Below are 26,127 nucleotides of genomic sequence, written 5' to 3' on the forward strand. Positions count from 1 at the left end.
TTATATTACTATGCATATAGTAGAAACATATTATAAGTACGTACACGTAATAGTAGAAGCAACGTTGTGCACAAGTTTGATAATCTAAGATTTTGTTCTAATGTAGTTTAAGAACTCATTGCGCAACGGTGCACAAAATCAGTCGCTTCGTGCGTGGAACATCTTAGTATTTTCCGCGCGCGTTTCTGCTGGCGCGACACGCTCGAAATACGAGTTCGCCATTTGCACCACGATGAAACGTGCACGACAGATAGGGACTAACGTTGATCCCCGGGACCGAGACCGATTAACGTCCCGCATACATAACACGTGCGAACCTATGGTCGCTGGAATAATTAAGTGCGGTGTCAGCTCCAAGATGACTTTCCCATTGGAAAATGGATTGTCCTTCACCTCCGCAAACATTTTCTTAAATTATATAAAAAAACGTTTTTTGATAGAACGACGGGTGAATTGCTTTCACCATGGAATCAAATAACTTTTTTTATGATTGAGCTCATGAGTTAAACATTATTGAACTGTAGTTACAAGACGGATCGGCGATTAAGTGAGATTTGAATATCTGTGGAGTAAAGAAATACATGCGTCTTCGCAAAGGCAGCAGCGACCGGTTACGAGCCCCGCGAACCATCGCGTGCAGCTACGAAATCAATCCGTTAATCAACACGGACCTTAAAAGCGACCCTCGCCCTCGCAGCTTACCGACTCGTAGACGTTAGGGGAAAAGCGGGTGGAAGGCTGAGAGGGGTACAAAGTTCGTAGACGTTCTTAGGACTCGCGCCAGGACGAGGAATTACTATTAATGCTCATACATATGTATGTAAATAAAAGATAAACCATACGTTTTCTCCTATCCACAAATTCAGATTCAGTATTTTACATTATCCCATAGAATTTCAATCAAGACGAACATTTACCTTAGGTCGAAAGAAAAAAATAGAAAAGACCGTTCTCGGAAGTGTTCATTGGTAATTATAGAAGTTCCATTAGAAAGAAACGTTATCGACGTGCGTCTCGGAGATAAACCTCGGTGTTACTACAGACAGGAGACGGTTTTACTGTACTTTTATTTGCCGTAACTGCAGTTTTATATCGTCGCGCGTATCTATCGGGAGAAATTGCTACGGGGAACGGAATTCCGTGACGGCGCTTACATTCGCGAAGGCAACAATTAACGGCAACAAGGAAATTAACAACGTTCCTTGAAACGTTTGCAAGCTTTGATCGTCCGAAGAGCAGACGGTTTCGGTGGCTTGCAAACGCTTCTCGGGGCAGCTTAAGCAAATATCAATACCGACGTACGTACCTGCCCACGTATTCTGCGTATGTAGTAGCTTGTGCCTTCGCGTTTACCATTTGCATTCGCATCGGTGCAATGTCGCGTCCCTTGTCGTCACAAGCCGTCTCGATTCGTTATTTCCGGAGACAATTCAAGTGCGTGTACCTACGTATGTACGTGCACCGTGTATGTACCGGGAATCTTTCAACTTAAATTCGGTGATGTATTCTTCCTCTATCTGCTTTGTTTCCCGCAAGCTTCTCGAATCATTCCCCGTTCGTTAAGTCGGAATACCACTTGATGAACGACGCACGCTGAACGCTTTCTTCTTTTGTCTTAAATCTCTTTCATCTCGTACGAGTGTACGACAACCGTTCATCGATTAAAGTATACTTTGTGCTTTAGACGTGGCACGTTTAATATTTTAATTACAGGCAGGCACGTATGTACATATTGTGTTTTATGTTCGATGAAGAAATTGCGTTTTAAATTCAACGCGCGTGCTGTTTAACGGCGCAAAGCGCAAGCTCATTGCCAATTACAAGTTCTCGGATAAGTAGAAAGCCACAACTTTGCGGTGTACTGAGTTCATTTTCTCCTTCGTTAACGTTGTAATTTAATCTAATTGTTCTGTTTACTGGGAAAAAAGTTACAAGCGTGATGTAGGTGAAACGACGATCCCCACGGGTCTCTCACTTTCGCCACACCCCATAACCCAAATACTAAAACACGCTTTGTCGTAACCAGTTTCTTCGGTAGTTCGTGTACCAGCAGCTACCGTAATGTTCAAAAAAATTGTCGCTCTACAGACGAGCCACGTACGTACTTACACTCTTTTAGGAGAGTTCCAACTTTTAAAGTATTTGTACTGCGAACGCCAGACGCCGCATCTATGTATGTACGTGCTGTGTAAACGAAAACGAATGGCTATGGACGTTGTTGAAATTACAACGAATGCACCTACGCTGCGGATACTCTGTTGCACAGTGCGAACTCCTAGTCGTTTTTCCAAAAACAGCCGAAGCGTCGCGTTGAATAGAACGATTAACGAACAAACGGTTCATTTGAAAGTCTAAACCTTGCTGACACAAGAATTATCCATGTTATTTTATTTGTTATTTTGTCTAGAATATAGTAACATCGCCTACTGATGTTGGAACCTGTATTTACAAATTATAGAATATCCTTAACCGTTTATGGTAGTTCAATAGTATTTGCAAAAAAATATACGATTTTAATACAAGTTGAACTAAATAATAAAGTTTCGATCTTTCATTTCCTGTAAAGAAAAAATACTGTTTCCGTGAAAATTGTTTAAAAAAATGCATTAGAAAATTCTTATTTTTAACACGGGAGCTTATGGAAACTTTTGTATAAATGCCTCGTGCGATTTCATATCATATACGTTTTCAATAAAAAAATAGATGGTTATAGATTTTTTTACGGGGAATGCGATGATGTAAAGAAAAATATAGGTTTCCGTGGAAAAGAACGAAATAATAATGATCAAAGCCAATGAATAATACTTTTATCACCCCATCATCGCCCCAGTCGTAAATAAAAAGTTGTTTATTTTAATTTGTTTATACTTTTTTATAATACAACATTAAAATATGTGGAAATGATAATATATATTTAATAATGAAATTTTCACTTCATATTCTTACTTTAAAATAAACCCATTGTAGGACACTTCTCTTGATACGTTATCCAAATAGCGAGCTACCTTAATTGCGATGTAGAACTGTAAGACCTCGACCTTTTTTTTTATACTAATCGTTGAAATGGTTCTATAATATGAGCATTATTTGCTCGGTGATATTCTTACTATTAACGAGGCCTGATCACGTTTTTCACCGTCTGCCGCCGATTACACAAAGACGAGCCCGCCGATGTAACACAGAGACATTGACGACCGACCGTCTGCAGTTTCACGCCTATATTATACTGTTACCTCGATTCTGTTTACACGGTATACATCTCGCGCCATAATGTTGCGGATGCAACGCGACAAACGAGCCGTATGAACCGACCACGGTGATTGATTTTCTCTTTTTCTATCCCCCTCAACCCTATCCGACGCGTTCATCGATCAGGCCATCAATGGAGGAACGTAATTTCGCGTTTAAAAAATGACACCGCGGAGAAGAACGAGTCTTTCAACTAATCCAGCTTTTCAAATGATTGATGATGGACATTTTTTTAATTTTTTACTCTTGCATCAATCAAAGATACTTGCCTTGTGCCTGCTTTATTAAAAAGTAGAACAACCGAATCGCCTTATCGCACTGTTATTTGATTTAACCCCCTTAAGTCTTCAATATTTGAAGTTCAACCCTTTGACTACGTCTTTGAAACGCATCAGCCGTATCACAAGGTAGGAATTAATTTGCATTGTTTTTGAGCGTTTATAGGCGCCTACGATATCACAAGCGCAAGTTTTCTAAGCTCCTTCAGGCGCCAATAGTAGTCAAGAGGTTAATTACGTTTTACTGGGGCATTCCTTTCAATTGTACGTAGTTGGCTTGATTCTCACACCTTAATTGATTTTGCCTGTGCTGCTTTCATATATCATCTGTAGATATTGTTACACTGGTTCGTTTGATTTATAGCCATAAATCCATGCGCATTATACCATTAACAAGTACTTTAGCGTACAATTACAATTAATTATAGTGTCCTCCAAGAGGCTGCGTTGTTTCCGAACTCGCGAATTCACAGTAGCGCACCTCGATCATTCATCCGACGGAGACGGCTATCCAACGTCCCGTCGTTAATAGCACCTACGCAGATAACTCTGTTTTCACTTGGTGATATTTCACACGTTTACGTCACCGCGAGATGTATTACAATGGATTTTTATGCAAATTTAAGTTCTCATAAAAACAATTGAACCGCTAGACTACTGTGATGTCTGCAGGCTTAGAAATTTCGCGTTTGTGACACTGAGAGATACCTATAGGCGCTTATCCTATTGTGATCGCCTTTTATTGTGATCGCCCTGTTTTTTAATATTTGTAGTAACAATTCGATTCAGAGTACAAAGAAATAAATAATATTGTTTCAATGTAATGAAATTCAGTTTTTTGTTTATTAAAATATATTTTCACAAAAATGCATCCCTATATAAAATTTCGCTGTTCTCGGCGTACGTCGTAACTGAATTACTACCGTATGGAACAGTCGGTGCGTCTCAGTCTGCCTTAGTCAAGGGGTTAAAAAATGAAAAGTAATTTGCAGTGTATATGTAGATTGCTTCAAACTGAACAACGACGATGCACCGTTAAAGTGGATAAGCAACCGTGGGTAAAAGCGTGAAGCAATAATTTGCGAAAGTACTAAGTCAAAAATCTGATATATCTCATCTTCAAAGCAATTGATACCTTTAAGAGGAACTAAAAAATTGAGTTTCTTTTAACGGAATAAGAAGCAAGACACCCGGTTCGTCGCATAAATTTCACGGAGCTATAAAAACTAGGAAAAACGGGAGGATTTCAATTTAATCTGTTCCGAGTGGAAACGTCGGGAGAACCGGGATTCGCTCGCGCTGCGCTCGTGTTCGTTAGTAATTCATGGAAATCTATCGTATCGCGCAAGCCTTAAAAATAAAATATTAGTGCTGAAAAAGTCGAATCCTGTTATCTGTTAGCACAGCAAGTGTTTCGTGGATTCTGTATTTAAAACAATCAGCTTTTTAGGAATCGTTTGTTTACCGAAATCGGATTAAAAACGTCAATATGTGGGCGTCCTGTAAAAACTACGAACGAGAAATTCAAAAGAAATGGAGAAAATGTAAACTGTTCATAAATTCATATCCAGATTGCATGTTTACTAAATTCCAGTAAAATGACCGTACCGTATTATTATAAAAAATGAACCGTATTCCTGCAGCCACAGATGGAAGTCGGGATTGCTAGATGAAAAATGTAGATTTAACAACTCCAGCGAATACAAATTACATGTAGGTATATGAGACGCGGTCTGATGCACGACCTTCCGAGGGAATATTAAGCTAAAGGATAATTGCTTCTTAAAAAGTAGGCCATGTTTACCTGAACTTTGATTAAGCGCCACGGGAACTTATCGCCAAGCCAAATTGCCACGATGTGCTTGCGGTGCGACTTCAGGGTAAACTCCATACCGTGGGTAGGCAGTGCCCGAGGAGAACGAGGCATAAAAGGGTGAATTAAAGAAACGGTCGATATCGCGCGTCAGTACACAGGCCATAAGTACACACGTAATCCATATTTCGTTCGCCCCGGACGTCACCGGATACGTAGGTCAGACAACAAATATCCAAGTTATCCGTTGCCTCTAAAAATATATGAATAAATAACAAATATCGTTCCACCTCGGTCCATCTGTGCAAACGTTTGCCGCGTAAATCTTTGCCATTGCACAGAAAATTTACATAGGAATCTACAGTACATTACGTATTCTACTTCTACGTTTCGCGTACATTATCACACTTGTTTTACCGAATTTCAAGTTAGAATTGAAATCTACACATTTCACAGTGAATACCATTATTTCCCATGAACGATTTACTTAACTCATAACGCGTTCTTGGTGAGCTGGGGGGGGATTATGTACGGAAAGGTGTAACATATTTATTGATCGACTCGTACTTCTTTATCGCGTCATTTCCAAGCTGAATTCGAGCGGACGATTGATCGGACGTTACGTAACGACCCAAGCCACTACAGTCGGCGGACGCTGAAAAGACGTAACGAGCATCTTTTTCGGAAACGGCGCTAAACCAGCCGGGCGACGACGGCCAATTTTAAGCGAACGCGTCTCAGTCCTCGTTCATCTCTTTCCGTTCTCTCCCCGGAGGAAGTCGATATATCTCGCGTAACATTTCGGAGTGGCTCGTACGTTCGTTGCCACGGCAGTTACGTTCGGCCGAGTTAACGCGGAAGAGCAACACCTTTTCTTCTTTCGCCCAGGCGCGTCGGACGTTAATCTAAATATAGTTAAGCTATTTCCGAATTCGGGATGGCGATCGAAAACGGGAAAAAGAGAGGAAAAAGCCGAGGGATTCAAGGGAAGAACGAGGGTATTTTAAATTTATCGATGGCATATGCACACGCATCCAGGTGTTCACGTTCGTTCACCGAGTGTTCCGATGACAATGAGAAACTCGACGGACTCGTCGCGTGCCGTGTTTGTACACGTGCGTGTGATCGTGTCAAGAACCGTTTTACATATGTCAATACCGTATCAATACCTTAAACAAGTTTTAATATCCTTATATTCCAATAGAATGACAAGGACTTCGCTTATTTTATACAATTGAAAATTCTAGACTATTACAATTTTGCATTGAAGAAGAAAATTGCTTTCCTGAAAATGAGGGCAACATATTTAAAACTATATAGGGTGTATAAAAATTATACGCCACAGTCATCGTAGCGAGACTTTACACCTCTGAATCGGTGGAAATTATTGTATATTGTTCTTGAAAATCAATATCAAGAGATTAAAAATTAGTCTTATATCGCATCGTATAGCACTAATCGTGAAGAATAAAAGTCTCAAAGGAACAATACGTTTCGAATCAATCGTTCACATAAAAAATGAAATTAAAGTTTCGATGATTTCTCAGCTCACTTTATTTGTAATACGATGTTATATTCAGTCAAGGTCAATTTCGCGGGCAAGTTTTTGAAGAGATCTCCACCGATGAAGAGATATAGAATCCCTCTGTGGCGGTCGTAACATCATTTTTATACACCCCGCACAATAAAATGTAATATCGATCAAAGATTGATCTGTTGAGATTGTTGAGGTCTTCGAAATTTTCCAAACATCACCTATCAAGCTGTCAATCTTAATGTACGTTCGTCGGATAGTCAATGCAATTCAAGGAAAAGTGCATTTTCGGAGAATAGACTCGATATCGACGTCTTACCTGAACCGTCCCCTGTACGTGGCGGTGGCGACGAATCAATTTACGTGGGGCGCGCGCACCGTGTATCGGGATCCATCGAGGGTGGAGGCGAATTCGAACTCGAACTCGGAACTCGAAAGGTCCTTGGAGATCGACGTACGAAAGAGGGCTGGTCGCCGCGGCGCAGAATTGTATGGCTGCGCGTATCGTGTTCACGTTCTCTGTTTTCGGGAATCGTAACTCGATGTACCAATAGGGTTTCCAACCTGAAACGGTCTCATGCCTCTGCAGATCTAAAACGACCGTCACGTTCCATTCCTATTCATCCTTCCAACAATCTTAATCTGCCTAATTATACCTACGACATTCCTTACATGCCTATTATACTTTATAATGTAATTCAGATGCAATGTTCTGTGCTTAATTTACAATATCTCACAAATTCCTACACTAGTCTTATCAATACAATATTTTTATAATAGCGAATAATTCTTGTTCATACAAGATTAGTTAAAATGTGAATTTATTTTTATCTAAAGATATTTCGTACGATTTTATCTTTTTTCTTTTATGTGTCATATTTATTTCCATAATTGTATAGTTTCTATCCTTTTTTTATCTGTTTTTATTGCGCTTCTTCTAAACATGACTATTATTACGTCGTCACTATAAAAAGAATCCATCTGTTAGCTAAATAAATAAATAAATAAATAAATAAACAAGTAAATTTGATGAACCGTACTGTTTGAATAACGTGAACCACGCTTCCTTTCATCCTGAAAGAGCGTGCGCGTGGGATCCTCGTGCAAAAGTTTAACCGGCTGCTGTTGTATCGATTAAACGCTCACCTTGACACAGGTTGTTTCTACGAAGTTGACCGTGCGTGAACCCTCACCGTTGAACTTTGCAATGTACCGCGAAGCGGAAAACGTTTCGATCGCAAATTCTACTTACAGCAACGCATGTATTAATAGAAACTCGCGAAACCTTTAGACAACTAGATGGAATCAATTTTCATTTTCAAAAGGTCAAACGAGTTCTTAGAATCAATTTTAATTAATTCGACTAAAGATTGTTGATACCAATTGTCTGAGGCATTCACTATCGTCAATTGCACTTGTCCTGAACCGATGGTATCGGCTTAGGAACCAACCCCCGTCTTTGTTTCAGAGCTGTACTTTACTCAATCGGATTTGACCGTACGGATACCGTACCTCCCGCGAAACGGTGAACAGCAGTCATCATGGACCATGAAATTGCTCGAGTTAAGAACCTTGCGAAACGACTCCTCGAATACGAGTCGTGCCAACTACCGAATCACCATGCCTCGGGATCAGATCGTTTCCATAGATTCTGATACGAACAGTCTTTTATTGCACGGTCCTCCTAAAACAGGTAAGCACTGCTTTCTGTTTGAACAGTTCAAGCAGAAACGAGTTCGTCATTGCGTTTGGTTAATTGCAAAGGTGCACCTGAAAACGACACGGTCGTCGTCCTAGCCAGAGATGAAGAAAGCGAGGCTGTGTTGCAGATCAAGTTAAAAATGTTGCCCGTCGAAAAGACAATCAATTGCACGGAATACATTCAGGTAATTTAGGAAATTCGTTCAATGTGAAAATATTCTTTCTCGATTGAATTACATATAATAGAAATAAACACTGACACGTATTCATATAAAACGTCAAAGGGAGATACGTATTATAATTTTTAAATAGTAAACTTTATTTTCTAAAGTGATATTGCAATTATTTTGTCTTGCAAAATTATTTACAGTCTAATAATAAGAATATGTTTAATGATAGGATATGTGCTTTTGGAGCGAGTCAAGATACAGGATCTACGAGAACCAACCGGATACGAAGATCGGTACCTTCGGCCCGGGAGTCTACAGTGAAATTTGCCCTACCTACCGCGTCACTGATTACAAGCTACTGAACGGCAAGTGCGAAACGCTTCGAGATCGATTTTTCTGCAAGCGCGTCGTGCACGATCGATGGTTGCTTTAACTTTAACGGGCCGATGGGGGCGTATGTTTCCTGGACACGAACGAAGAACATATATCCCTTTTGCGGTCGCCAGTTTACGACCTACAATATCTCTCAAAAGTTAATCCGTTCGCTGTTGGTCAGCTATTCCTTAATTGGTATCTAACGTGTCTGTAAATCATACAGGAATGATGTCTCTTCTAGTTTTAGAACGACACTTCCATCTCACTTAAATAAAAATAAAATCGATGTCACCAATTTTTTTGACCACGATGTTTCGAAGAATTAACAGAGATTTAAACATTTGAAGCTGAGACGAATAGATTAATAACACTACTGCTATCATACATATAATAATGGAAACATCCAACGTAGTGTACGAATGATACTTTTTCAAGAGACTATCTTTTAAGCTCGGACGACGTATCTCATTCGAACGTAAATCAGTGGAACGTGCGCGCGCGTTTCAGAATTCCCGGAAGGCGAACGAAAGCGTTCGCAGAAAGAGTAAGGATAAGGGAAGATAAGAGAATTGTTGGATGTATTCGTAGGTACCGAGTATTTTCACGTGTCGAACGACAGCCTGTTCGCAAACGCCTTGCTGGATCGAGACACCTTGGGTCCGCCGCCCGGAGGACCGGGTCCGAGAATCACCGTTCAAGTCCAGTGCGTCGTTTGGGAGGAAAATACTGGAATACAACACGCACCCATCAACACGTTGCACGTGGACGTTTTAGATCAGGACGACAATCCGCCTATGGCTCAAGGAAATGACTCGATTACGATCACATTAGGAGAATTCACGACAGTGAGTGAACTTTTCACATTCTTCCTATTTCCTTGACTGATTTTGTATGGCTCTATCAGAACAGTACGATAAACAGTTTACGTTTGATAGAGTAAAGATCCTAGAATACGCTAAGGCGTGAAAAAGCGACTAGCGTCGTGTTAGATTGATTAGTTAAGGGATAAAATGATAAGGACGGTAGTGCAAATCGCCCTTGAACGGATCGGAATTATAGGCGCGTTCGTTGACGAACGGACGCTTAAAGAATCGAAATTAATCAGTGACGGCATTGTTCGCGCGATCGCGCGGCATTGTCTCGGACGTGAAAAGATGCGGAAGCGGAAGAACAAGGGGGAGCCGTCGCGAAGGAAAACCCTTCGGGGGCTGATCCTGATTAAGCTCGAATCTTTTTTACTTTACTTTTACTCTACCACGTCGCGTCGCCTCTTCATCTCGTTCACTTCTCTTCGCTTTGTAGCCATAGATTGCTTGATATTATATGAACACGGATTAATGACATTAGTGCTTGCAATCTTTAAAATATGAATACAGCTGTTAATTGTTTGTTCATTAAAAGTTTTCAACAAACAATTTCTATGACAGTAAATACAAATACAAACAACTTGGCATGTTTTATGTTTATAAATGCTATCAATGAATTATCACTAGATTGCGGATTTTCATGCAGACTAAAACATTTGGGATATCCATTTAAAAAATGTGATTGAAATACTTTCATCGTTTGAGTATTTTGATACATATGCAGATTTCAATATTTCTGTACTTTCAATTCTTCTATAAAATCTATAGTCTAATTATTATTAGATTCATTTGTGGTTACAATCTTCTTACCGATACTTTTTCGATAATCGTGATAAGGGTGAAAAATTATTATTAGTCTAACTATTAGATTTAATTGTGGTTCCAATCTGCTTACTGATACCTTTTCGATAATCGTGGTCAGGGTGACAAATTGGTAGACGATAACAAGCTGATACTGAAAGACGCGGATGCGGAAAGCAGCAATCTTTACACTGTCCGCGTACTCGATGACACTCACAACGTTTTGAATGTCAGCCATAAGACTCTGCCTATCGAGCTGCCTCAGCGCGTACCCTACACCGGCATATTCACGAGTGAGTTACGCGTTACGCTATAAATCCCTTGCGCTTCCTATCAAACGCCGCCGACTCGTTTCCGTTGTCCGTTGCAGGAATTTACGCGAAAATCACTCTACTACCGAAGTCCCCTTATCGCGTGACGCTTCAAGTTAAGGATGAGACTCTGCTTCCGGGCTACGGAGAAAATACGGTGAGTCCTGTTTTTTATTTACAGTATGCATAAATTCCATTTGTTATATCTTCAACGTTCGCAAGTGTTCATATTATTAATCAGTTTATGGAGAATATACGTATTCATTCGGTCAGACCAAACATGAACGTTCCATCATTTAATAATAAACTCATGTATTTAAGAATGTGGTAATATATGTGTGTGATCTGATAAATCAATTAATTGGAAATGAACTTATTAGATAATTTTAAAAAACTGTATGTGCATGTATGTAACTGAAAGGATTCAGTTTCCGGCACCGGAGGGAACCCCTATTAACAAAAAGTGGCAATTTAGTTAATCCGCTTGGCAGAATCACGGCTCGTTAAACAATTAGACAGCGAGGACTGCGAAAACGCGTTGGGTGCGGCGACAAGCGAAGTCGGTTAAGCGATAATTAATGGGAATCGTTTTCGCGTGTGGAAATTGCACGGCGGTCGTCGCGTGGGCGGAAGATTCCTATTATCCCCGTATTCGAACTTCCGGTTTAAAATGCTTAAACGCCTACGAGGAAGCGCTCGGAAGCGAAAATTTCCGTGAAACGGACGAATTACAGCGAATGCGGTTTCGAAATTTTTTTCGCGAGATTTCGGTCTCTGTCAAATTCAGAGCCCGGCTCGGGCCAGTGATCGGTCACGGGAATTGGGCAAACGAATTGGAAATCGAATGCACGCGGTGCACGCGGAAAAGAAAATTAAACACGAGAATAAAAAACGTATATCGCGAAATTCGACCTATATTGAGAATAAATCTATTGATAAAAAATGATCTAAAATAAGAAAATTTCGCCATTTCCATTTAAAAATCAATTAATGGTAATTTCAATCGAAACTCGATTTTTCTTCTTATCGATATCACTTCGTATCTTAATAAAATGGCTGAAACTTGATATCTATTGACCAGATGAAATTCAGGCAAATTCAATGAAAAATTAAGTCAGCTTCTATCCAGTTTTTTTTAATCGATCTTTCCTTTCTAATTTTGTTGTGAACTTTCTATCTACGAGCTCAACAAACCAACGGACGTGCGGGCATAATAAAAGATGAGTATTTCATATCGTTAGTTAAATATCACGCTGACTTTCTACGGACCGGAGCACCGAACGACAACGACGACCGTGTCGTCGATATCTCCGAGCAAGCAGCAAGCATTCACGTATCCCGCTACCGTGAAAGTTCCGAGACTGGCTTTCCGTTACATGCGAGTCGCGAAACCGAGCAGCGAACCACATCACTCCATCAGCTTCTCTCTTCACGGTTCCGATGCGTTCGGAATCACACAAAAGGGTGGCATAGTATTCGTTGACCAAGAAGACTTACTCAAAACTGAACCAGCGAATTTAATGTAAGTTGATTACTCGACATGAAGTCAATCCGATTGATCCAATATTAAAATCAAAAAAATGAGCGATAGAATTTGAAATCATTAAGGGTGGTTCTATCAGTTCACATTTGTTTTTTATGAAATTTAATTATCGATAAATCTGTGTATGAACTGTCGTGACCCTCTAGTATCAGGTAAATCAGTAACGATTTTAGGTTGAAAATTAAGTGGGCTGTGGAGAAGCTTGTGATCTCATCGAAGAACATAAGGATCAATTTGATCGACGTGTCGTCATTAAAAACGGACGGGTGCAATCGTACCAAAAACGGCCGAATGCATTCCTGCGCGAACGCGGAAACGCCGGAGGAGTGCGAGTCCACCTGTGGAGTCGCCAGTGGATCTTACAGGTATCCCATCTTTTTGAAAATCTCCCATCCTTTTTCCCGAAATTACAAATGTAAGAATCTTTGGTTAATGTGTTAATTCGTTTTACTTTTATAGTGTTACTATCACGATTACCTAATATATATTTTTCTATTCAACGTCCTCTGTTTTTGCGGAGTAAAACATATTATTAATAATATGTATACGTACTATTATCTGCTGAAAATGTATTAGAATTTATTACATTTATTCGTACTTCAGTTTAGAATTCGAATTAAATTAGCAGATTAGATTAGTAAAGCAGACTGGTTGGCAGAGATAAAGGGTGAACTAATGGAACATAGCCGCATACTAATTAGACATAATTCAACTCCCGAACAGAATGTAGAAATCCTGGAAGGAAAAACATAATGGGTTGAATTTCCAGCAAGACCAATTTCTCCGGACAATGCGTGTGGCGATGGAACAAGCGGTCGAACGAGATGCCCATCATGTCCGCCCATTACCCAACCTGCTCCCCAGATTTGACCCACTGCCCCGACAATCGTTGCGACGAGCTCGAATGGCTGGATCCTCGCATTTGTCCGCAGGATTGCACCTTAGAATGTAAGCTGCCCCGCGCCCCGTTTCTAAGAACGGGGACAAAGTGTAAGACGAATGTTTTCGTACGTTTCAGCGGAAGTGCTGTTCGCTCACATGAACAAGGGTGGCCGCGGGATTAAAAGCGGTTTGGGAACTTGCACGTGCAATGACATACTTCAGTGTACTTGCAACGTGGATCGGTTCCGCGTCCGGAGCGACAACGGCACGAGCAAAGGAAACAGAGACAAGAAGAAGGAAGACAAAGAATTGCAGGAGAACGAGATTCTGGTGGGCGCTCGCAAAGGTTGAAAATAGCTTTGATTCATTTGCAGGCTTGCTTTTATTATTATGACATACAATGACGTCTGGGAGACGTCATTCGTTCCACGTGCCATTATAGACTTTGACGTCTCCGAGACGTCAAGGACTTAACTAGTATTAATTATTAATAGGATTTAAATAGTATTTTTCGAACGCATCAAATGCTATTTTATTTGTATATACTTATACTTTCTTACTCCGATTTTTTTCGCAGCGTCCCACGGACCATGTGGACTTATGTGTATGACAGGTGTGATAGGAGGCAGCTTTCTTCTGTTGACCGCGGTCATCGTGTCGTTCATCACGTCCAGATACAGGTAAGACAAACTCTTCCAAGTCTTTGATCGATTAATGCATTAAACGGTTTCCTATTACTTATTCTTTTTTCATGAAATTAGTTTCAATCGAATATCTAATACAATTTTGCGATCTTAACTCTGTTACTTCTTTTGCTTTTTTATTGGTGAATATGTATACAATATAAGGAGGCATGTATTTAGAGGCAGCTGGTCAAATTTTAGATAACCGTCGAACGGGTTCGTTGTACTCATACCTCGCCGCCGATCGTTCGTTCAACCGACAAATAGATACCTTATTGAATTTTGCCAGTCGGAATCAAACGTCCTTTTGTCGTCAAGCCGAGCTTACAGCCGGCACCGTTTGTACTTTCTTCTGAAATTACTTCACGTTGCTCTATTTTCATATTCATATATTCAAATTTCATGAGCTCGTAAAATTTATGTCTCAATAGGAACGTAAATATTCAAGATGCTAATCGTAAATGCCTTTAAACGGAGCACTTTGATAATGCCCTTCGTTAATTCGTTCTTACTTGATATATTCCATTACGAAAATGAAAAGAATTTCTGTAGTAACTTGAGCGTAAGCGTTTGAACCGTGTACACGGAATTGAAAAAGTTTCTTCATCGTTTTCTCTTCGAAAAAGTTTGCCAGTGTTCTCATTTAGGCATCTTTTTCCGTGAAACAGCCCCTCGCTTCTGAATTCTTTACCAGTTCGCAGTTAGAAAATCGCCTTGCTCAATTTTATTGCTGCACGCGATTCGAAATAACGAAATAATAATTTCATGGAGTATTTAAATCAGTAAAATAATGTACAATTTTTATCTGAAAACCAATTAGTTTTGGTGATTGTATCAGCAAGGGCAACGTGCGAGAGCAGTTGCTAAATGTATTTTACACACAATAGATTCCTAATCTTTCTGATCACTATTTTTGTATTCTTTTTGTTTATGAATCGTTTGCTTTTCTGTGGGATCACTGTCTGCAACTGCATAATAACACAGGGAAGAAATGCAGCTCACCCTCATCAAGAATCGACAGTTTCAATACGGGGATAACGTATTCGGTCGTTTTGCCTTTCAGATTGGCAGCGAAGGAAGCGCGGCGAGAGAGCAAGCGTAGGGTGGAAGGGGAGTCGAACGGAGCGGGCATTTTACCCTCGGACTACATCGACCGGGGCGATGGACTTCTCATCGGGCTAGACACCTTCACCGCGGCAAATCGTCATCTCCTTTTGCCCAAAACCTGTCCCGTAAGTAATTACATAATACATATATAATACATAGTTGTTCCTTAAAAATTACCACTAATGGTAATTCTTATTGACCCCATATGTATATGTGAAAGAGACATTTGAAACTTTTGTACCAGTTTTAAAATTAATTCAAACTTGACTTATCTGTGTCATCATATGCCTTATTAATGTTGCCTGGGAATATGTTAAACGAAAGTTTCTGTACTTGTTTGTCGATAAATGCAATTGAGTTTCTCCTTGTCTTCATATGTTAGTTCGTCGAATACTAAAATATCACATTATTCGATTGCATATATGTATCGTTCATAAATTGCTTCAGTCATTGATTCAGCACTAGCTCAATTATTGAAGTTGTATTAGTAAGCGAAATTCTGGAAGGATGGTATATTTCTTTAGCCGGATCCAAAGTGGGAGTTCCCTCGATCGCGACTCACGATCGAACAAGTACTCGGTGAGGGTGAGTTTGGCCGAGTGCTACGAGCTACGGCGATCGACATCAGTGAAATTCCCGGTCCAACGACCGTTGCGGTGAAAACGTTGAAGGAGAATGCGTGTGCCTCCGAATTGGCGGATCTGCTGTCGGAGTATCAGCTCCTGAAGGAGGCTCAGCACCCAAACGTGATCAGACTGCTGGGTGCATGCACCACCCCCGGTGCCCCGGTCTACCTCATCATCGAGTTCGCGGAATTCGGCTCGCTACGGTGAGTACATACGCGATTATGAAATTCTGTTGGCTCACGGACTATAACCGTGCCTCCATGGAAAGAGAATAGAACGCTCTAATTGAATTCTTCTTACGTCTCGCGTTTTCACGGAAGATAAAAGATATTAAACGTAATACTGGTAGTGAGATATGTTACGACCTGGATTCTTAACGGTCTACAAGCCATTGTGATTTCTGGTTTTACATCTGATTCCTTTCTCCAATAGAATAAAGATTGTATATCATATTTTACTGGTTTAATAACTAAATGATACCATTATGATTTTTAAAAATGTGCTTAATTCAATGTCCTAAGATTCTACTTTATACTAGCATTATTGCGTCTGTTTTCCTTGCTTTATGAAAAATGCCATTCTTATGTAAATTGAACGGGAGCGTAGTTATGAAAAAGGGGGATACGTATAGCGCGTTGTATGAGGTGTCAACGACCGCTTTCTGCTCCTATTCGCAGCAATTACTTGAGACGTAGTCGACATTTGGAATCCGAGGGTAGAGGAGTAGTCGGATGCTCGTCGTTCTCGAACGTCGTCATCAGCGACAGAGCGTTGGCCTATACGGTCACGTCACGCGACATCCTTTCCTTTGCCTGGCAAATTAGCAAGGGGATGGCTTATCTAGCCGACATTAAGGTAATTCCAAACGCGTTTTGCCATTTTGATTAAAAACACAATCCTCTTAAGATCAGAAATTTAACCGAAAGTTATTTCGCTGTTTAGTTAGTTCACCGAGATCTCGCAGCCAGAAATGTGTTGCTCGCAGCCGAGAGAGTCTGCAAGATTTCAGACTTCGGATTGACTCGCGACGTCTACGAGGATGACGCTTATTTAAAGCGCAGCAAGGGACGAGGTAAGCTCTTTACTGATACGGAGGGATAAATGTCGTTCATTAATTTGCAAGGATTCGCAAACGGAAAGTTCCACGGTCTAATCTATAAGTTTCTGCTTTAGTTCAGCGTGCTTTACTGTTTGTTCTGTGCCAGTTCCAGTGAAATGGATGGCGCCGGAATCGCTGGCGGATCACGTCTACACCAGCAAATCGGACGTCTGGAGTTTCGGCGTCCTCTTATGGGAACTGGTCACCCTGGGCGCGTCCCCTTATCCAGGTGTGGACGTGCATAATCTTTACAACTTGCTAAAAGCTGGATATCGTATGGACAGGCCAGCAAATTGCTCGGAACAGCTGTAAGATAATCCGTGATCGGACGCATGTGTCACGCGTAAACATCATTCCTCTGCTCGTAGATATAAGTTGATGACGTCCTGCTGGCATCAAGAGCCTGCTATGAGGCCTTCCTTCAAAGAGCTCACCGGTCATTGGGAAAAAATGTTAGAGGACAGTGTCGAGTATCTGGACTTAAATCCACGGACCGTTGACAATCAGGCTTATTTCGCCTCCCTTCACGCTTTGGACAGTCCTAGCAGTACGTTTATGATCGTGCGCTTTTCGAATTTAATCACGAGCTTATTTCTAATGAATCTGTTTCCAAAAATAAGTCTATTGAAAAAATATAATTAACGATAATTGAATTTTTATTATTTTCCATGTTGTCTGTTTTTCTTAATAGGTTCCGGTAACGATGCCACGGATGATACAGAAATCAGCGGTTTCAAAACGGACGTGGTTAACTATTTAGAAAGACGCTCTTCCGACACGGTGACCAAGTGCGACAAAATTGACAAGCTACATACGCTCTGGCAACAACCAATAGGGTCCTTCCCCGACGAACCCGTCAAGCTGTACGTGAACGATCGACCGTCGAGCTTCCACGCGAATCATTATGAAAGTCCGATCAAGTTTCGAAACATCAGCATAACAAGTAACAGCGAGAACGACTTAGCGTCGCCAACGAACGAGCGTTGTCAACCGTACATGGATATGAAAGGGAAAAAATCGTCGGGAGCAGCAGACTCAGAAGCGGAAGAACTTCTTGTCTTCGGCAACGATAACGCGGAGGAATACGAGGATCAGAAACTAAACGGAGAAAGTGCGAAGGGCAGAGGGTAAACTGTTCTGATACGGTATCTGTTCCGCACATTTTCTTTCGTTTCACGAGAGAATCGATTGTATACTCCTCACGGGCAACGCGACAAGCGCGAGTACGTACGCGTTGAGCATAAACGAGTGCGAGCGTAGCTGCTGTCGTCGCGACGTGACTCTGAAAGATCGATACGCTTAAAAGAGATAAGAATCGAATGGCGCGATGTCCATGGTCAATGTGAAAATCATTGCGTTCGAATTTTATTAACGAGTCGCTACACTTCTCGCTTCGTACTTTCGTATTTGTTACACACTCCAAATGTTCTGCTAGAATTGTCGAACACTAGGACGAAGGTTTCGAAATATTGCGTGGAACTTTCCTAAGCGATTGCCGGATAAATAATTTGAACGAGCGTACAAGGTGAATGGCTTCCTATCGATCACGGGCGACGTATGTGCGTACACGTAATAAGTTGTCTCAGACGCTTTAGGGATTGATTAGCTTCCAATTAACTTCGTCAAACGCTCCTCGATTAATTTGCGATGAGAGGAGAGAAAAGAATTGTAACGATTAACGTAACGTAAGCTTCCACTGCAATTTTTCACCGCAAAAGTTTCCAGCTTTTAACGTACTTCTTCAGGATAAATACTTGTAATTTGTAAGGAGAAATGAAAATTGGAGAGGCGAGAATTCAACGTGCTGGTCAATGTAATCAATCGTACCTATATCAAATAAGACTGCTTTTTCATACCTCGACTAAATAAAACAAATCACTCACATTCTTCTATTTTACATACAAAGCGAAGCATTCCATTTCGTTACATTAACGTTAATTAGTTACCACTTGTCGTTTATAACGCAAGCGTTCCAGTACAAATTTAGTTATAGAACACTGTACTTCCTTTAATTTCGAAGGATCAACTATTTCTCGCATGCAAGAATTTCTTATTGTTAATATTTGCACACGCGAGGAAACAATGTCCGACACTTTTGTGAGAACAAATCAACGAATTGTAAATGGGAAATTATAATAAACGAACATAAGAACCTACATGGTAATAAAAAGAATTTAATTAACTCTATATAAGTATAAAAACATCATGAGTTAAAAAACAGAGTCATGGAAGGTACTTTAAAATCACGTAATTAATTGATCTAGACGAATCGCGCAGCCATTGTTCGTTAAATTATTACGAGTACAAGTTTGATCGCTATTCGTATTTTCTCCGAGCAGATCTAAATCATGGATATTCAGTGTGAACTTCTCTGACTTATTCGTCGATATAAGTCGTGAATCATCGTTGCAATCCTTTGATACCTCCGTGGTTTCCGAGGACAATAAATTTTCTAAAATAGATAGATTTATAATTAACGACATACAATAAACGATTAGTTAGGAATCAAACAACGAGAGAACTAACCAGTTTCTCGTTCGTCCTTTCCAACGTTGGGATCCTCATCAAAGAACTCGAGCTTCACTGTTTTTAAGCTATCTAAAAATTCTTTATCAGATGCGGAGAAAACGTATTCCCCATGTCCATGGATGAGCTTTATGAGTTTAGGCAGCTCTTTCGGTAGACAAATTACTGTCACGTTGCTGTTCGCTTCTTCGAGTACATCGTCCGATTTGCAGTACGGTAGCTGCACTATGTAGTAACGTTTCGTTCGCGATTGACTCGCATCCATCAGCCTCAGGAGGTAACTATTGGCATTTCGATAAATGCTCGATGCCATGGGTTTTTCGGGTGGTGGAGAAACGGCGAGGAGAATAACGTCTGCGTTCCGCAACGCGGTATCCATATGTTCTGGGTCCTACGTCACGACCAAAGATTATCACCTTCGTCAAGACGGACATGAATACAAAATAACATTATCGGTGTACTAACTTCGCCCGTGATATCCGTAGCGTTTATCTCGAGTATCACAACGTCGATGTTACAGTTTCTCAAGTACTTCTCTAATTCACGCATCACAGTAGTGTGCGAGGATCGGCTCGGCACGTAAAGCAACAAACACCTCGGCCTCCTTCGTCTCCTCAATACTACTACGAAGACGCGCGGGATAAATCGTGCTCTTTGATTTACAAATCTTACAAATACCGTTGTCAATGTTACCTTCTCTATAGAATTTATGAAGGATGAGCATTATCATTGGTGGTATCCACACAATGCTGACCATCATCAACAGCAAATGCTGCGACGCTGCGAAATTTAAATCGGCTATCGTAAAACGCAATTTTATTTAAACTCTATGCTAATCGACACTTCGTTTTGCTTACGCCGTTCGATCAGGGGCGTAGTGCTGTTGGCGCATCCGTAGTCCCCGCATGTTGGATGCATCGGCGCAACTTTAAAATAAAAGTAACCCGTGTGCGAGCTAAAATCGTACCGAAGTTCGTCTCCAGTCCTCACGTCGAAAGTCTTGAACCAATCGCTACCATACTGCATCAACCATACTTTATACATAGTTACATTATATGAGTCTGGTAATGGTTGAATATGCAACGAAAAGACGGGTTTGTCAGAAATATCTACATACACAAATGGCATGTACTCCCTTATACTTATGTCTCCCCCTACGACAAAATAGATTCGAAGGAACTGATGAACACCTTTGTGACTTGTTTATTTTAATTAAATCTCTTTAAACACTCACCAAAAAACATGTGATCAGGTACTCTGAACATGTACTGTTTCCTATACTTGTACCTTTCTCCCGTCACGATATACTTTAAACGATAATTTTTATTTTCATAGGTGTCATTAGCAAATGGACAAGAAATGTACAGTTCTTTTGGAGCTGGATATGTTTCATTGCCATAAAATCTTATTTTTCTGCAATATAACTCGTTCTTATTATCCATCCATTGATAATATGTGACAAGTTCTATTGAACAAAAAAACATAATTAATTTTCTTATTTTCCTGTATATATAAATATTCTATAAAATAAAATATCTTACCTTGAAAATCCACACCAGTAACGCTTAAATTAAATGCTGTGTATCGGAAACCAGGATTTATTTCTGACACATACGCACGTAAAGTAAAGTTGCTTTTTGTGTTTTCCGGGTAGCTTTGAATATTGTCATCAGAAATGTATTTTCTACACACTGCCGATAAACAAAATTAATTTATCTGATTTTTATGTGTGCTGCAAATAGATGATGAATTTTTGTCTCTATTGTTGTGTTCCCGCGAATAAGATCGATTCAAGTGTGTGTAAAATACATATACTTTATTCAGAACGCTCGGAGATACAGTTAAGTTCGATGTTAACGCTACAAGAGCCTAAGACAGAGTCCCCGTCTAAATCTAAAACATGGGGGTAGAAACCCTTGTTCAAGAGGTACACAGAAAGTTGGGGGGTCCTCGGTGACCGTTGCTTGATTCTTTGTCCGAAAAGACGTTTGAGTTGTTGGAGTATCGAACACTATACTACGAATTTTAATTTATAATGAGACGCGTAATGAGATTAACATCTTATTTACAAAAATTTGATTTCAGATAAAAATCTGTAATTTAGTTTCATAATGAATGAATCATACCTTCGCCTTTTTTTACACGTGTTAACAAACACTGGAAGCCAGGTGTAGGAATGAATTCAGTCTGAAAAAAATAAACATTATTACTTGATATGATTGAACTTGCTGTAAGAAAGCGAGATTCGATGATATTGAACATCATATCGATTGATAAATGGCAAAATAGTTTACCACATTCTGACAGTAGTCTGAATAACAAGAATAATCTGCGACGCTTCTGGTAGAGTAATAAAGGAGCATCACAAAGCAGACGAGTCTCCGCATCGTAGGGTTAGAAAATCCTCGTAACTTCTCAACAAGTTCGTCGAAGTCGATTCGTTTTACGTCACGCCCATCAACGATTGACGAGACGTTTGACTTTTCGATGGTGAAACATCACATTCACCAAAAATGTTTCACGTTCGTCGATGCAAACCAGCACATCGCTCACTGTTTGATAAACTCAGATAAACTGTGATCTGTGATCACTGTGATGTGTATGCGTATCGCAGTATCGCGGTATCGTATATATCTACAGGACAGGTCTAGGAACAGTATGGCAGATGAGTTCACTCTACGCTGATTGGTTCCGCCATTTATAGTGTAAACCATATACACATATATACGTATATATTGTGATACGCTGTCTAACCACGGATCTCAGAATTTATTCCTCGGCCGGAAAGTGGGGACGACGCGACCATGGTGGGCACTGGTGCTTGATGGGGGTATGCTAGGCATGGTCAGCGATGGCGCATGAGGAGAATAGTAATGGGGATCGCAATATGGGCGAAAAAGAGGGGAAGCGAGCCGTGCGGGATAAATTCTGAGATCCCTGTGTGTAACCGCATTGTGATCGCATTATACATTATTTTCTATTGATGAGAGTGAAAAATAAGGAAATACCAAGATAAGTTCTAATCTGAACAGGTCATTAAATCAGTGCGACTTGGAATTTAAATTAAAATGCTTCTGAAGAGACTGCCAGCATTTGTAATAATCGTGGTCCAACTTGTCAGACAAATGAGCGGCCCATTCGGTCACTGCTAAACTATATGTGGTCTCAAACATGAAAGCTTGAGTTCCGTCGGCGATGCGCTCGGGTTTCAGCTCGCTGTTCGAAGCTGTTTCGAAACAACGCGCGTCTGGCCCATGCGGCGTCATAATCGAATGCAACGATGCACCGCCTGGTTGAAAATTATCCTCTTTTGCCTCGTATTGTCCCTTTATTAGGCCCATGAATTCGCTCATACAGTTCCCTGCGAAGTCGAGGTAATAAATACGCGTGTAGTCTGACTCTACTGTTGTTTGACTCGAGCCTTTTAGATAACAAGCATGAAAGTTGAATGAATATTTACATATCGAGTAAGCGAGGGGAATCCGACTCGTTTGAATCAGTGTAGGCGAATAATTAAAAAATGGACAGGAAAAGAGAGAGGAAGAGCGATGGAGGTCGGGAAGGAGGGAAAAATTGCAGGTGTCCGACGTGAAAAAGAACGGAAAGAGCAGAAATCGGATGATCACGAAGGAAAAGGAAACTAATCGATATTGTCGGAGAAAATTTCAAGTTTTCACCGATATCTCGGTTATGCGATTTTTAAAAGCGGTGTACCATAACGAAGCATCCGAGCCGTGCAATTGACAACAAAACAGCCGTGCAATCAGTGTAGAAAAGCAAAAAGATCGGACGTAATTACGCATCGTTATTTATTATTTAATTGGAAAGCGAAAAAGCGAAATGCGAAGGCGAGCTCAAGTCGTTCAATCATAATTTATGAGATAAAGATCAACTTTTATCCACTGGGAAAAAGAATTTTATTTGACGAATGTTCGGTTTATTAAAAATCCTTAAGAGCATTATATTTAAATAATTGGCAAAGTATTCGCCACATATGAGGCTATTTTCGAAACATTTGATAAACTATAAGAAATTTTGATCCACGTTTCGCGATCGAGTTTTATTGGAAGTTTGCTAAAGATAGAAGAAACACGGCTACTCGCTATCGAATGGCTACTGCGCGCGGCGCGGGGCTCTCGAAATTTCTCCGTCAACTCGAGCTGCGCAAAAGCAGTAACATCAACATCGTGCCTCGACTTTCTACTTACGATGATAATAAGGAGGCCGGAACGTGTGCTCCTGCACGGACCATCGGGGTGGGAATATCACGAAGTCGGCCGCCGCTGTGCCGGGCTTTCCCGAGGGACAAGTCAATACCGTGAAAATCGACGGGTCCTGAAGGAAAAAAAATTTAGTTAGTCGTACCGCGTGGACATCGAGCAATCTATACAAATTCAGAAACCGATCAGAACTTACACAGTGATCGAAAGAAACCGAATTGATGACCATGAACTTTTCAAGATTATATTTGTACGGGACATAATTCCCATGCCAGGCGACCACGTCGAATGGGCTATGGCCTTGCCGGGCAACGAACAGTTTACCGTGATACTTGGACACGATTTTATAATCTGTCTCACGATCCTCGAACCAAGCAACAGGCGATTGAAAATCTCGCGGATTCGCCAATCCGTTCGCTCCTGTTTCCAGATTTTTATTTCTATTCATGCTTATGTCAAACGAAGCTGTTTTTAAGAAATGGCTCTTCGTTACCTATTGGACCCAAATCGGGCAGTTGGAAATGATCGTCGAACACCTCCAGGATGTAACCCCGGGACGGGCCGAACACCGCGACGTTGAATCGCATACCTTGCTGCACCACGCATATTTCGTTCGGTTGGCAATGGATCTTTCCAAACTCTGTGGTTATCACCAACGTGCCTAACTGGGGCACTGAGAGCAACAGCATGTCGTTTAATATTTCGATTCAATTTTAACAATTCTGGTACATTGTATGCTAACGGATTGTAATTACAAATAAAAAAATTGATGGCACTTGGAGTCGCAGTATTAAACATTATGTACATATATTCCTTTTGGTAAAAGATGTCATATACCGATAAGAAAATCTCCGTCAGCGTTGTAGAAGGCTTTATCTTTCATCGAGGCGTTGCAAAGGTACACGTGGATCGCGACACCTTGTCGAGCGCGAAAATCACCCGCCCCGCATATCGTATGTAAACCGTCGACAAAATCCACTTCCGGTGTTTGCCTGTTCGGTACTTGGAACGGACTCCATCTTAACTAAAAGAATTCGTGAGAATCTCTTTATGATGAATGAAAAAGCAATTTTATGTATGTATGTACATACCTGATTCGGTGTTGGAGTCACAGCGTCCCATCTATAGTCTAAGCGAGGGCTACTGATCGATTTGAAAGGTTCGTGAACGACCGATGGTCTAATTCGATAGAACCACGATCGTCTGTTGCGGGAGCGTGGTGCTATGTAAAATAAAATAATGACAATGTGACAGATATTAAAGTAATGCTGATTATTATTTAAATTTGTTCATTGTTCGTTAGTTTATTTACCAGTGAACGATGTGCCCGATAATTGTTCCGCGTACAAGCCGTAAGGACATTTCTGGGGATTGTTCTGGCCGTCCGGTAGAGCACCTGGACAACGTTCGTCCTCGCTCGAAAACTCGCAACCAAAACCTGTTAAATACTAAAAAAATACACAATCAATAAATCAGAACAATATCGATACTGTCCTTTCAAACAACAGTCTTATCCAAAGATCAATTGTTTTAATAGTTAACAAACGTTATCACGAAATTTTATTGTGTTTATAGTATTCGTCGAACAATATCGCCACATTTTTCGTGTCCTTCAGATTTGGATATCTAAATCCTGTTTTAACCCCTTGACATACAAGTAGAACAGAATTTGATGCTAAACTCTTTTAATAATTAATACCTGTTAAGTTCTTGACGTCTCGGAGACATCAAAGTCTATAATGACACATGGAACGAATAGACGACATTGTATGTCATGGGGTTAAGACCGTGCAAAACGGCTAACGAACTCAGCTCTATCATTAATTTTCCATGATAAAAGTTGAAACTGTTAGGAGGTAACCACGTAAATCCTTAATCTCTCCTTGAGCCAACTGTCAACTGTTTAAGACCTCTCATCATTAATAGTATTGCGTAGAATTTATGCCTTATTCTTATATGGTTTTGCTTATTGTCTATTTCAAGAACGTGTAAGAGGTGTGTTGTGACTTTGACCAGACTCGCAAGGACCCGAACAGATGGTCGGAAGATGTGAGAGGTATTTTATGACGATGACCAGATTTGCAAGGACCTTTCCGCTTTGGGTCCTCGATCCCATTTCTAAGTTTTGTAGGTCCAGGCTTAAATGAGGTTTCCAGATGCTGTCTTTAGCCAGTTCTAAAAAAAAAATTCTTCGCATCGGATGATGCTAACTGCCGCTCCCTGGGAGTTTCCTCTTTGTTTTAAAGAAGGTACAGAAGGTACGCGCCTTATTCTTTTTGGGAAAAACCCCAGTGCTGTCGGCTAATGGCGGGGTGAGCACATTCGGGTCCTTATGAACATAGT

The 26,127-nt window shown here is 40.6% G+C and overlaps 3 protein-coding genes across 5 annotated transcripts in view; 1 reads left to right on the forward strand and 2 right to left on the reverse strand.

The window, feature by feature from the left end:
- Ret (protein kinase receptor Ret oncogene) overlaps positions 1–19,026 on the forward strand; it is a 21,659-nt gene extending 2,633 nt beyond the window's left edge. Inside the window, exons 2-19 of the mRNA XM_018031842.2 lie at positions 8,343–8,567; positions 8,639–8,760; positions 8,975–9,110; positions 9,709–9,965; positions 10,909–11,080; positions 11,158–11,255; positions 12,340–12,620; positions 12,815–13,006; positions 13,411–13,589; positions 13,660–13,869; positions 14,101–14,203; positions 15,270–15,438; positions 15,838–16,142; positions 16,617–16,794; positions 16,882–17,011; positions 17,145–17,346; positions 17,407–17,585; positions 17,730–19,026. Coding sequence (XP_017887331.1) covers positions 8,343–8,567; positions 8,639–8,760; positions 8,975–9,110; positions 9,709–9,965; positions 10,909–11,080; positions 11,158–11,255; positions 12,340–12,620; positions 12,815–13,006; positions 13,411–13,589; positions 13,660–13,869; positions 14,101–14,203; positions 15,270–15,438; positions 15,838–16,142; positions 16,617–16,794; positions 16,882–17,011; positions 17,145–17,346; positions 17,407–17,585; positions 17,730–18,169 — 3,578 coding nt within the window. The 3' untranslated portion in view covers positions 18,170–19,026. The remainder of the gene's footprint in view (positions 1–8,342; positions 8,568–8,638; positions 8,761–8,974; positions 9,111–9,708; positions 9,966–10,908; positions 11,081–11,157; positions 11,256–12,339; positions 12,621–12,814; positions 13,007–13,410; positions 13,590–13,659; positions 13,870–14,100; positions 14,204–15,269; positions 15,439–15,837; positions 16,143–16,616; positions 16,795–16,881; positions 17,012–17,144; positions 17,347–17,406; positions 17,586–17,729) is intronic.
- Positions 19,027–19,192: 166 nt separating this feature from the next.
- LOC108629272 (uncharacterized) lies at positions 19,193–22,230 on the reverse strand. 2 transcript variants are annotated; one of them, XM_018031844.2, is made up of 9 exons: positions 21,859–22,230; positions 21,691–21,751; positions 21,106–21,255; positions 20,799–21,029; positions 20,422–20,718; positions 20,258–20,344; positions 20,030–20,184; positions 19,565–19,955; positions 19,193–19,490 (listed from the first exon to the last, which is right to left on the reverse strand). In XM_018031844.2, the coding sequence occupies exons 1-9, from the start codon at positions 21,949–21,951 to the stop codon at positions 19,282–19,284; spliced, it is 1,674 nt and encodes a 557-aa protein (XP_017887333.1). In that variant the 5' UTR covers positions 21,952–22,230; the 3' UTR covers positions 19,193–19,281. The 2 variants fall into 2 exon arrangements, with proteins under 2 accessions (XP_017887333.1, XP_017887332.1); XM_018031843.2 differs by having other exon boundaries at positions 20,030–20,187.
- Positions 22,231–22,596: 366 nt separating this feature from the next.
- The window catches only part of hgo (homogentisate 1,2-dioxygenase), a 5,922-nt gene continuing 2,391 nt past the window's right edge, over positions 22,597–26,127 (reverse strand). For both annotated transcript variants that reach the window (XM_026817180.1, XM_018031697.2), the window contains exons 2-8: positions 25,097–25,232; positions 24,876–25,006; positions 24,622–24,808; positions 24,278–24,457; positions 23,981–24,204; positions 23,773–23,899; positions 22,597–22,925 (exon numbers count right to left, since the gene is read on the reverse strand). In XM_026817180.1, coding sequence (XP_026672981.1) covers positions 22,606–22,925; positions 23,773–23,899; positions 23,981–24,204; positions 24,278–24,457; positions 24,622–24,808; positions 24,876–25,006; positions 25,097–25,232 — 1,305 coding nt within the window. In that variant the 3' untranslated portion in view covers positions 22,597–22,605. The remainder of the gene's footprint in view (positions 22,926–23,772; positions 23,900–23,980; positions 24,205–24,277; positions 24,458–24,621; positions 24,809–24,875; positions 25,007–25,096; positions 25,233–26,127) is intronic.

This window comes from Ceratina calcarata, unplaced genomic scaffold (genome assembly GCF_001652005.2).
Source record: "Ceratina calcarata isolate Rehan_Ccalc_2016 unplaced genomic scaffold, ASM165200v1 scaffold557.2, whole genome shotgun sequence".
Classification (NCBI taxonomy): Eukaryota; Metazoa; Arthropoda; class Insecta; order Hymenoptera; family Apidae; genus Ceratina; species Ceratina calcarata.

Coding starts and splice junctions, on each gene's coding strand:
- LOC108629272 (XM_018031843.2), bottom strand. CDS start 21,951: ATGCGGAGACTCGTCTGCTTTGTGATGCTCCTTTATTACTCTACCAGA. Junction 20,188..20,257: donor TCATAAATTCTATAGAGAAG/GTAACATTGACA, acceptor GCGTCTTCGTAG/TAGTATTGAGGAGACGAAGG. Junction 19,491..19,564: donor AAAGGACGAACGAGAAACTG/GTTAGTTCTCTC, acceptor TATCTATTTTAG/AAAATTTATTGTCCTCGGAA.